Genomic DNA, 12043 nt, shown 5'->3' on the forward strand with positions numbered 1-12043 from the left:
CTCCATGGGAATTATTGCAACTTCACTTTGTTGGTCTAACAACTCATGCCAGGGACCCAGGGCGGGATGATGTGGGTACAGTTGATCCCAATTCAAATAAGGCATCGCTGGAAAATTTGTTTTCTTCAAACTGGCGCTCCCCTAGTGCTCAAAAGATCATGTGAATATCAAATGAATGACGATGGCAGTTTTGTTTATTGAACGCTTGCTTTGGAAATACAGCACCCTCTAGTGGACGAATGACGACAGCAATACTTGCATTGCCCTTAACGTTGACATAAAAGGCAGAGCAAACTCGCAGTGTTGCGTCACCACCACCTACGTATTGTCAGATAAATAAAATAAAATAAAACCAAAACATAGATCTAAAAAAATACAATCGCCCCGTTTGACGCCGTGCCGCGGGTCCCATCCTGAGAATGGGCGCGGTTTAGGGTGTCGGGACGCAGGAGAGGTTGCCAATTACCCCGCTGTCGCAAAGTGAAGTGTCGTGAAACTCGCCGCCCAGTGAAGATGGCGGCCGAGCTGCATCCGCGCAGCGGAAAGCTGATAGGCCTGTCCAACTCCAACCGAACCGCTCAGCGCAACCAACCCGTTCAGGAATTTAACCACGGGCTGGTTCTGAGCAGGGAGCCGCTGAAGGACCGGGATGTCTTCACCGTCCGTATCGACAAGAAGGTAAACACAGGAGGCCCTGCCCTGTGGTCTCCAGCGGTGATTAGCTGCGGGGGGACGCGGGGAGGACGGGGTCCGTGCGGTGCTGGCTCCTGTCGTCCGCAGTGGGGCTTCGGCTATTGTTGGTCGGGGCGGTGGGAGACTTGACAGCAATTTATGAAGCTGTCAAATCAGTGTTGTCATGGTTAACTCGGCGATGCAGGATTATAATCCCTGGTAGAGTGTGTGTGTTGTGGGCAGTGTGGATGGGATGTGCACAGGACCACTTGTGTATCCCACTTGATTACGAGGCTAGCTCAAGACAGTCCCTGTAGCCGATAGGATCAATCTGACCTGGACTGGAAGCTAAAGGTGCTAGCTGGCTAATACTAGCCACCAGTAGCACCGAGCCCCGTAATATATCTGCTTTCCGGTTGGCTACCATGTCTCTAGGGTGCTTTGAGGAGCGCACTGCTGTTTATCTGTTTTAAAAGCCTGTTAACACGACCACGTAATCTGACGGACTGTCGCTGTTTAGGCTATTGGTTCCTGATAAGCCAATGTCGATAGTACACAAGCCAGGCTTACATGGTTGTTGCTGTTCCCGGGCGTGCAGACTAGTACACTGAGAAATAGTGAGAGGACACTCAGTGTCAACTTTGCGTCCAGATGGCAGTCATCTCTGTATGAGAAATGAAGAACACACCGCCGGTTAAACACTGCATCCGTGTCAACATCATCGGCGTCTGCTTTGTTTAGATTGTGCTTCGACTGAGCAGATACCACTGATAATGTAGAAGAGCAGGGTAAGGGTCTATCGACTGGTATCCTGGTTCCACTTGAAGTATGTTTATTCGGAAAGGACTGCCAGCGTGCTTGATTTGTCAACAACACAGTGCAGGCCGGCTGGTGGGTGAATGGGTCATAGATTCACTTTGACCTACCCACATCCGGTCCAATGCCTCCCAAATTGCCAGACATTAAAATAAAGTGCTATGCCCAAAGACCCTCCATCGCCAGCCTCTGTTGTCATCCAGACAATGGCAGTTGAACGAGATAAAAGGGTCCTATGGATTATTTCTGGCATATACATTACATGCTTGTTATGATGCTGCATATGTGATAGGAAGAAGCTTCTAAGAAGCTTATTATACTGTGTGTGTGTGTGTGTGTGTGTGTGTGTGTGTGTGTGTACGCGTGTGTACGCGTCATGCCATTCATTACTCGCCCCCAAGTCAACATCTTTCCAGTACAGAGCAAGCAACTTGGCAACCTTGCTCCTTTTTGTTTATTCTATTGAGGCCTAGAGGAAGAAGAAGAACCAAAAAATACACCCCTGGTTTGTGTTTCCATATCAAGTATGATTTTGTTTTCGCTTGGATCAGTGTTGAGTGCTGTAGTATGGCCGGGTATCGTCTACTAATCCAGTCGATGTACATTCACGTGTAGCTATCGCTTTCCAAATGCATTCCTTCAAGGACAGTTTGATTCCAATGTTGAAAGACTGCCTAGATCTAGATTTGACTCTATTTAATTATGCACTGTTAAGCGAAATTCTCCGGTTGTACCAATGTTTTCCTTCAGACCACACGGAACCGCAACAGAGACTCCAGGCTTGCCCATCAGGTGGCTGATGTGATGCTTTTAAAATCAAACCATTAGGCGGCCCTAATGTTTGTCTCTCTCTGTGCTTTTAGTATTGATGGAGCACTGGCTGCACTGCATGTGTGAGATCCACCTAAAAGGTAGACTGTACACGCCCAGCTCTCTGGTCCCTGTGTTGAGTGCGTGAATGAGCAGTGTACTGTACGGTGCCGTTTCTCAGTCCGGTAACCCACATTCACACAAGCTGTGTTAACGCGCACTGCCTTAAATAGGGCAGACGGGCTAACCAAGGGCTCTTGGAGAGCAAGCCAGTGGACGTTGAAATACGGTAATTGTTAAACGTACATGATCGATTTGGCCACCAAAAATTGTGCTAGACCCCAGATCCAGTGGCCGTGAAGAGGGGCGGGGGGTTAGGGGGGGGGGGGGGGGGGGATTTGTGTGTTGCTGCATGCCACTGGTTCTAGAAATGTTCTGCTTGGAAAGGTGGGATGTTTCTTTGGTTGAGTGACAGCTTCTCTTAACAATAGTGAAACACAATGGCAAGAGGTATGTCGATGTGGCTGAGCCATATATGGAACAGGGAGAAAGTATGCAATAGTTTCAGCTTTCGCCCGTTGTTGTGGGGCCCGGAGAGGCATTTGAAAATCAGAATAAAAATAGCTTGTTTCATGTGTCGTTTGAGAGCTCACTCATGGAGCACTTTTTTAATTTGGTGGCGTTACTGTGGGGAAATGGAACACCTCACAGCCGAGTGCGCATCATGTCGTCTTCCAAGGTCGAACAAAGACATGATGTCATAACCACCCGATCTATAAAGCTGCAGGGCTTATTTTTGGTGGCTACAAATTGAAGCCATCCTTCCTGGCTTTTTTCACTTTGAGAAACGACTACACTTGAGATTTTGTTTGTCCCCATATTAAAATTAGCTTAGCATGTTTTTAATAAAAATAATAAATGACCTCAGACAAAGTGAATGTGTGAAGCTGCAACCATCCCTCGCTAGTAGTTTTATTTAATTATGTTATATTTATTATTTAGTTAAAAATTAGGTTGACTCATGGCACTCTGATTTGAATAACAAATTTTCTTCTTCTGTAATTGAGACGCTTGAATGCTTACATTAAAGCATTGGCAGGCAATTTGGAGAAACCTTCCACAGTAAGCAAATTTTTAGAAAGTATCCAACTGAAAAAAATCCCCCCCCTCCCTTCAGGCATCACCCTAAAACCCCCTCCCTCACACGCGACTAGATCGCTAGTTAGGGAATAGGTCTGTCTAGTCTTGTGGAAGACACCAGTCATGCGCATGAGTGCACAGACAGACAGAGTGCGTGCAGGTAGATAGACAGACAGGTCAATCATTTAATATGGGTCGAATAAAAAGATTGGAAAGGCTTTTTACAGGCAGTCACATATACTGGAATTAGATATATTGATTACGTCCAGGATGTATAGATAATTTCAAAAAATATTTTTTTTAACAGTGGATTTTGTTGAACCGGGATTGAACTGTATTCATGTCACTTTAATTATTTATTCTGTTACTTTGGGGGCAGACAGAAAAAAGAAAAACATGAATATTTCAAGATGTCTGCTTCTTGAACCTGACCCAGTGACCTATTGACCTTTTGAGTGCCCCCTTCCTCTAAGTCACAAGACTTCATGTTCCTATGATCTAGAGGCCCAAAGTTAGACTAGGGTGACCTCATAGGGTGGTTGGCACTGGTGTTGACCCACAGCCAGGAGGGCCTTGTGTCAAACCCAGAGGGAAGGGGGTCTTCTCTATGTTCTCCCTGTGTTCATTGGTGTTGACCCACAGCCTTGGGTCAAACCCAGAGGGAGGGGGCCTTCTCTCTATGTTCTCCCTGTGTTCACGTGGGTTTCTGTATGTTCTCTCTGTGTTCACGTGGGTTTCTGTATGTTCTCCCTGTGTTCACGTGGGTTTCTGTATGTTCTCTCTGTGTTCACCTGGGTTTCTGTATGTTCTCTCTGTGTTCACGTGGGTTTCTGTATGTTCTCTCTGTGTTCACGTGGGTTTCTGTATGTTCTCTCTGTGTTCACGTGGGTTTCTGTATGTTCTCTCTGTGTTCACGTGGGTTTCTGTATGTTCTCTCTGTGTTCACCTGGGTTTCTGTATGTTCTCTCTGTGTTCACGTGGGTTTCTGTATGTTCTCCCTGTGTTCACGTGGGTTTCTGTATGTTCTCCCTGTGTTCACGTGGGTTTCTGTATGTTCTCTCTGTGTTCACGTGGGTTTCTGTATGTTCTCTCTGTGTTCACGTGGGTTTCTGTATGTTCTCTCTGTGTTCACGTGGGTTTCTGTATGTTCTCTCTGTGTTCACGTGGGTTTCCGCCCTGGTGCTCCCGTTTCCTCCCACACCTAAATACATCCCCTTGACCCAGGCAGTAGACCTCGGGCTGGTCACCGCGCGCTGCCCTGTGTGGCCTCCCAGTGCTCCCACTGCTCCCAGTGCTGCTGGTGAAGGGTTGAATGCAGAGATGTCATTTTGTGCGAAGTACTTGGGCAATGACAAATACACATTATTCTTCTTCGCAAGCTAAAGCACTTCAATCATGTTACTATAGCCAGTCCACACTGAATTTAGGTTAACTGTAAAAGCTAAAGATTTTCTCAAGCTACCAATGACCAAGTCCGAAGCCAAGCCCAGGCTAAGCTAGCGCTTCTCTATGATGTTCCTAATAACCCGGTCCAAAGCCGCCGCTACAGGCTAACCTCAAGCTCCTCCCATGTTCCTATAACCCGGTCCAAAGCCGCCGCTACAGGCTAACCTCAAGCTCCTCCCATGTTCCTGTAACCCGGTCCAAAGCCGCCGCTACAGGCTAACCTCAAGCTCCTCCCATGTTCCTGTAACCCGGTCCAAAGCCGCCGCTACAGGCTAACCTCAAGCTCCTCCCATGTTCCTGTAACCCGGTCCAAAGCCGCCGCTACAGGCTAACCTCAAGCTCCTCCCATGTTCCTGTAACCCGGTCCAAAGCCGCCGCTACAGGCTAACCTCAAGCTCCTCCCATGTTCCTGTAACCCGGTCCAAAGCCGCCGCTACAGGCTAACCTCAAGCTCCTCCCATGTTCCTATAACCCGGTCCAAAGCCGCCGCTACAGGCTAACCTCAAGCTCCTCCCATGTTCCTATAACCCGGTCCAAAGCCGCCGCTACAGGCTAACCCCTGAACCCCTCCGTGCCTCCAGGTGAACTCGTGGAGCGGCTCCATCGAGATCGGCGTGACGGCGCTGGACCCGGCGGCGCTGGACTTCCCCAGCAGCGCCACGGGCCTGAAGGGCGGCTCCTGGATCGTGTCGGGCTGCTCGGTGCTGCGCGACGGGCGCTCGGTGCTGGAGGAGTACGGCCGGGACCTGGACCAGCTGGCGGAGGGCGACCGCGTGGGCATCCAGCGCAGCGCGCGCGGCGAGCTGCACCTCTGGGTCAACGGGCAGGACTGCGGCGCCGCCGCCAGCGGCCTGCCGCCCCGCCTCTGGGCCGTGGTGGACCTCTACGGCAAGTGCACCCAGGTGACGGTGGTGGGCTGCCAGCCCCCCGACGTGGAGGTGGAGGAGGAGGAGGTGGAGGACGTGGACGTGGAGGACGTGGACGATGAGGAGGAGGAGGAGGACGAGGACGAGGACGAAGAGGAGGAGCTGCTGGTGCGCGGCTGCCGGCAGGACGGCGGATTGACGGCGGCGAACGGGGTGGCGAGCGCGGCGCTGAACGGCGTGGAAGGTAGGTTGTTGTTTTTGATTGGCGTTCGCTCGGTCTCCGTGGTTTTGTTTTTGCTTGCGACTGATTGGCTGTTTACCCTCCGCCCCGCCCCCCCCCCAGGCCCTGAGTTAGCCTGCAGCAGACCGGACAAGTTCCCCCACAACCTCGACACAGACACGGGTAAGTGAGTCCACCACAGAGCCCGACATGACCACTATTGATTATCTGCATTGATTATTCTCTCTCTCTCTCTCTCTCTCTCTCTCTCTCTCTCTCTCTCTCTCTCTCTCTCTCTCTCTCTCTCTCTCTCTCTCTCTCCCCCCGTCACCCTCTCTCTCTGTCTCTCTCTCTCCCTGTCTCTCGTTCGCCCCCAGTCCTCACGGAGCACCAGCTGTTTGACGTGTTCAACAACGCCATCGTTTCTCTCTACCGCTCGGAGGACGAGGGCGGGGGGGTCGACGGGGGAGGGGGAGGGGGGAGCAACGGGGGTGGAGTCGTGGGAGGGGCGCCCGGGTCAGACTCCGCCTCCTCCAGAAGCGACCGTGGCAGCAGTAGTGGCGGAGGGGGCGGAGCCAGTAGCATCGAAGGGGGAGGGTCCACGGGCGGCGGGGGAGGAGCCGGCGGGAGCTCCAACAACAGCCCCGCCGGTAGCGGGGGCGGCACTCTGCCCGTGCCGGTGCCGGTGGCGGCGGCGGCGGCGGCGGGCGCCATGACGACCAACGACGCGCTGCTCTTCCACGAGAAGTGCGGCACGCTCATCAAGCTGAGCAACAACAACAAGACGGCGGAGCGCCGGCGCCCGCTGGACGAGTTCAACAACGGCGTGGTCATGACCAACCGCCCGCTGCGGCACAACGAGATGTTCGAGGTGCGGCCAATCACGCGGCTCGATGCGTGCCCGGTTTTGTTCGCCTCTTTTTTATTATTGTTTACTTCTCTTTTTTTTTTTTTTTTTTACAAACGCAGATTAATATTTATGCTAGATTTTGAATTATTAATTAAAGGTGACGTATTACACCTCCAGGTGTGAGTGTGATTAGCCGTTAAAAGACGTTTTGATAAATCTGCCTCTTCTGACATCACAAGTGGGCGTCACACTCAACACCTCGCGGTACAATCTGTCACCTTCTTTAATGCGTGCATATTGAAAATTGGTTTTAATATTTGAATCATGATTTCTGCCTGAATAATGAATACTGGTGTGAAACACTCTCACTGGGCTGTAGTAAGTGTGCGGGTGGTGCCGTGGCCGGTCTATTCCAGCACACAGGGTCAGGTTCAGGGACAGTGCGGGCTGCCTGTCCTCATCCGTCTCAGACGTGTGGAGGACGCTCCGGTCTCCAACACGGAGGCAGCAGAAGCAGCCAGAGGGCCCTGATGACCTTGATTTCGACATTCAGATCACAGACTCTTCGGCGGGAGGAATAATTGCGCCGATTCTGATTTGGTCTCTTCCTCCGGTTGCTGCAGATCCGCATCGACAAGCTGGTGGACAAGTGGTCCGGCTCCATAGAGATCGGAGTGACGACACACAACCCCAACCACCTGACCTACCCCGCCACCATGACCAACCTGCGCTCAGGTAAAGGGTCGCACTTTGTCCTTCACGTGCGTCACACACGCTCGCAAATCGCACCCACGTATCCGCTCACGTTTGCGCTCACACATTTACGCACTCGCGCACGCGCAGACGCACGCACACCTGCACAACATGCGTTCGCATGTGCGCACGCACACACGTACGCATGTACTAATGTCCTAGGTGTTTTTTGTATGGTCATACCTTCCTCAGTGAGGGGAGTGTGCAGTGAAGAACATCCAAGTGTGTATGTTTGTTTGTGTGTTAGTGAGGTTCAAAGAAGGTGTGTGTGTGTGTGTGTGTGTGTATTTATCTCCCTGTACTGTTTGTAATACTGTATTTTCTTCCCAGGTACAATCATGATGAGCGGCTGCGGAATTCTGACCAATGGGAAAGGTACTCGCAGGGAATACTGTGAATTCAGCCTGGATGAACTACAGGTCAGTCAGTGTGTCATGACCTTTGACCCCGGCACTCCACAACCGTCTCATGTTAATCTTGTAGCCGAATGATATTTTTTCTCATGACGTTCAATAACTCTCTGTCTCTGTCTCTCTCTCTCCCTCTCCCTCCCCCTCCCTCCCCCCCCCCTAGGAGGGAGACCATATAGGGCTGATGCGGAAGGCAAGCGGTGCCCTCCACTTCTATATCAACGGCATCGACCAAGGTGAGAGCGAAGGCGGCAGATGGCGAGCACATTCTAGCGCAAAGTCCCAGAGCACTGCGAGCCGCGGGGGGGGACCGTGGCTCACACGCTGGGAGGGAGGGAGGGAGGGAGGAGCCTTTGTGAAGGACTGAGCCGGGGCGTACGAACACTGTTTGGTCTTCATATGCCTTGGATGTATTTTCTTTTTCATGTGTAAGCTCAAGGTCCGCTTCGACGGCCCCCCCAACGCGACCGTGAACGGGTCTCCGAACGGCCCGTGATTGGTCCCCGGGGGTGTCACTCAGCACTCGCTGAAGCCAATCAGCGGCGAGTGTCTGGTGATGTCACTCACGTTGTTACTAATTGAAGCCAATCAGCCGTGGTTTGGGTGGCGAACATGTCGGTGACCTCGTTGTTCTCGAGGTGTCGGCGTTGCCCCCCCCCACCTCATTGGTCCCCCCCCCCCCCCCCCCCCCCCCCCCCCCAGGCGTGGCGGCGGCGCAGACGCCCAGCGTGGTGTACGGCGTGGTCGACCTCTACGGCATGGCGGTGAAGGTCACCATCGTGCACAACCACAACCACAGCGACCGGCTGCGCCGCAACAACGCCATCATGCGGGCGCTGTCCCCGGACACGGGCCGGCCGCGCCCCACCCTCTCCCTGACCCCCGACCCCGAGGGCCCGGACCGCCTGCTCTTCCACGCCAACTGCGGGCAGAAGGCGGCCATCATCAGCGACGGTCGGACCGCCCTGCGACCCCAGTGAGTCCCCCCCCCCCCCCTCCCCCCTTCCTCCTCCCCCCCCCCCTCCCCATCCCGTCCCCCCCTCCTCCCCCTCCCCCTCCTCCTCCCCCTCTCTCCCCTCCTCCCCACCCCGTCCCCCTCCTCCCCCCTCCCTCCTCCTCCCCCCCCTCTCTCCCCCCCTCCTCCCCCTTTCTCTACTCGCTCACTTCAAGTCTCCCATTTTTTTGCTCTATTATTATCGTCTATTATTTTCTTTCTTTATTATTTTTAAACGAGTGAATCTCCTTTACTGCCGTTAAACGCTTTGCTGGCAGTAAGGGTCTCCTTGAATGCGCTGAGTGACTGTTGGAGCAGCCGCTCCAGCCCATACGGGCGCGGTTCATAAAGCATGCTAACGGGCCCTCCCCACAGAGGGGCCCTGACGGGACACACAGGTGGCGCTCGTTACATTAACGATGGCTCTGCTGCCTCAAGGTCCCAGGGCCCGTGTACGTTCACATTGACATCTAGGGCATTTAGCAGACGCTAAGCTGGTTTAACGTCCTAGGGCCCATGTAGCAGGCTTATGGGGCCCGGCTAGCAGGCTTATGGGGCCAAGGTAGCAGGCTTATGGAGCCCGGCTAGCAGGCTTATGGAGCCCGGCTAGCAGGCTTATGGGGCCCGGCTAGCAGGCTTATGGGGGCCCGGCTAGCAGGCTTATGGGGGCCCGGCTAGCAGGCTTATGGGGCCCGGGTAGCAGGCGTATGGGGCCAAGGTAGCAGGCGTATGGGGCCCGGGTTGCAAGCTTATGGGGGCCCGGGTAGCAGGTTTATGGGGGCCCGGGTAGCAGGCTTATGGGGCCAAGGTAGCTGGCTTATGGGGCCCGGGTAGCAAGGCTTATGGGGCCAAGGTAGAAGGCTTATGGGGCCCGGGTAGCAGGCTTATGGGGCCAAGGTAGAAGGCTTATGGGGCCCGGGTTGCAAGCTTATAGGGGCCCGGGTTGCAAGCTTATAGGGGCCCGGGTAGCAGGCTTATGGGGGCCCGGGTAGCAGGCTTATGGGGGCCCGGGTAGCAAGGTTGTGGGGGCCCGGGTAGCAAGGTTGTAGGCGCCCGGGTAGCAGGCTTATGGGGGACCGGGTAGCAAGCTTATAGGGGCCCGGGTAGCAGGCTTATGGGGGCCCGGGTAGCAAGGTTATGGGGGCTCGGGTAGCAGGCTTATGGGGGCCCGGGTAGCAAGCTCATCTTCACTAGTCTTCATATTACCGTGCCCTGGTACATAAAGACAGCAGGAGCATGGTTAGTGTGGATGAGCGCCACCTTGTGGTGGTCCGACGACGGCGAAGCGGCTGTCTCTGAACCGTCTGCTTAGCTCGTGGGTCGGCTTAGCTCAGGAGGTAGAGCAGTTGTCATGTAACCGAGAGGTTGCTAGTTCGATCCCCGGCTCCTCCTAGCCGAGTGTCGACGTGTCCCTGAGCGAGACGCTTAACCCCTACCTGCTCCTGACGAGCTGGCTGTCGCCTTGCGCGGTCGACTCTGCCGTCGGTGTGTCAACGTGTGTATTAACCCATGTAAGTCGCTTTGGATAAAAGCGTCTGCTAAAGGCCCTCATTGTAATTGACTCTGCTGGAGCTCATAAACCTGCTCCCTCCCTTCCCCTTAGCCCTCCCCCTTGTTTTGAAGGGGGAAGGGGAAGGGGTAAGGGGTAGAAATGGGATTGGGCCTCAGGCCCAATCCCATTTCTACCCCTTACCCCTTCCCCTTACCCCTTCAAGACAAGGGGGAGGGCTAAGGGGTAAGGGGTAGAAACGTCAACGTGCCCGCCGTGTGACCGCCGCTCCTCTGTCCCCCCCCCTCAGCGCCACGGACGACTTCAACCACGGCGTGGTGCTGAGCGCCCGGCCCCTGCGCTCCAACGAGGTGTTCCAGGTGCGCATCGACAAGATGGTGGACAAGTGGGCGGGCTCCATCGAGATCGGCGTGACCACGCACAACCCCGCCTACCTGCAGCTGCCCTCCACCATGACCAACCTGCGCTTGGGTGAGGACGAGGCCACGGCGGGGGAGAGGGGGAGAGGGAGAGAGGGAGAGAGGGAGATGTGTTCAGGGACGAGGGATAACAAGAAAAAGTCGCCGGATTTGCCGCCAGTCGCTAGACACGTTTTCAGTCACCGGAGATGACTAAAAGTCGCTAAAACTAACGACAAAGTCGCCAAATTGACTGTGTTACACTGTGTTGAGCCCGCCCCTCGGTTCTGTGTGGGTGTGGTCTAACGGTTCTGTGTGTGGGTGTGGTCTAACGGTTCTGTGTGGGTGTGGTCTAACGGTTCTGTGTGGGTGTGGTCTAACGGTTCTGTGTGGGTGTGGTCTAACGGTTCTGTGGGGATGTGGTCTAACGGTTCTGTGTGTGGGTGTGGTCTAACGGTTCTGTGTGGGGGTGGGGTCTAGCGGTTCTGTGTGTGGGTGTGGTCTAACGGTTCTGTGTGGGTGTGGTCTAACGGTTCTGTGGGGATGTGGTCTAACGGTTCTGTGTGTGGGTGTGGTCTAACGGTTCTGTGTGTGGGTGTGGTCTAACGGTTCTGTGTGGGGGTGGGGTCTAGCGGTTCTGTGTGGGTGTGGTCTAACGGTTCTGTGTGGGGGTGTGGTCTAACGGTTCTGTGTGGGTGTGTGGTCTAACGGCTCTGTGGGGGTGTGGTCTAACGGCTCTGTGGGGGTGTGGTCTAACGGTTCTGTGGGGGTGTGGTCTAACGGCTCTGTGGGGGTGTGGTCTAACGGTTCTGTGTGGGTGTGGTCTAACGGTTCTGTGTGTGGGTGTGGTCTAACGGTTCTGTGTGGGGGTGGTCTAACGGTTCTGTGTGTGGGTGTGGTCTAACGGTTCTGTGTGGGTGTGGTCTAACGGTTCTGTGTGGGTGTGGTCTAACGGTTCTGTGTGTGGGTGTGGTCTAACGGTTCTGTGTGGGTGTGGTCTAACGGTTCTGTGTGGGGGTGTGGTCTAACGGTTCTGTGGGGGTGTGGTCTAACGGTTCTGTGGGGGTGTGGTCTAACGGTTCTGTGTGTGGGTGTGGTCTAACGGTTCTGTGTGGGTGTGGTCTAACGGTTCTGTGTGGGTGTGGTCTAACGGTTCTG

At 54.3% G+C, this 12043-nt stretch overlaps 1 protein-coding gene across 1 annotated transcript in view; it reads left to right on the forward strand.

Moving 5' to 3' along the window:
* The first annotated feature begins 476 nt into the window (after positions 1-476).
* The window catches only part of neurl4 (neuralized E3 ubiquitin protein ligase 4), a 28217-nt gene continuing 16650 nt past the window's right edge, over positions 477-12043 (forward strand). Inside the window, exons 1-10 of the mRNA XM_060035841.1 lie at positions 477-678; positions 5466-5994; positions 6094-6153; positions 6348-6841; positions 7444-7555; positions 7904-7992; positions 8147-8219; positions 8686-8959; positions 10777-10975; positions 11518-11530. Coding sequence (XP_059891824.1) covers positions 514-678; positions 5466-5994; positions 6094-6153; positions 6348-6841; positions 7444-7555; positions 7904-7992; positions 8147-8219; positions 8686-8959; positions 10777-10975; positions 11518-11530 — 2008 coding nt within the window. The 5' untranslated portion in view covers positions 477-513. The remainder of the gene's footprint in view (positions 679-5465; positions 5995-6093; positions 6154-6347; positions 6842-7443; positions 7556-7903; positions 7993-8146; positions 8220-8685; positions 8960-10776; positions 10976-11517; positions 11531-12043) is intronic.

This window comes from Gadus macrocephalus, chromosome 17, assembly GCF_031168955.1.
Source record: "Gadus macrocephalus chromosome 17, ASM3116895v1".
Lineage (NCBI taxonomy): Eukaryota > Metazoa > Chordata > Actinopteri > Gadiformes > Gadidae > Gadus > Gadus macrocephalus.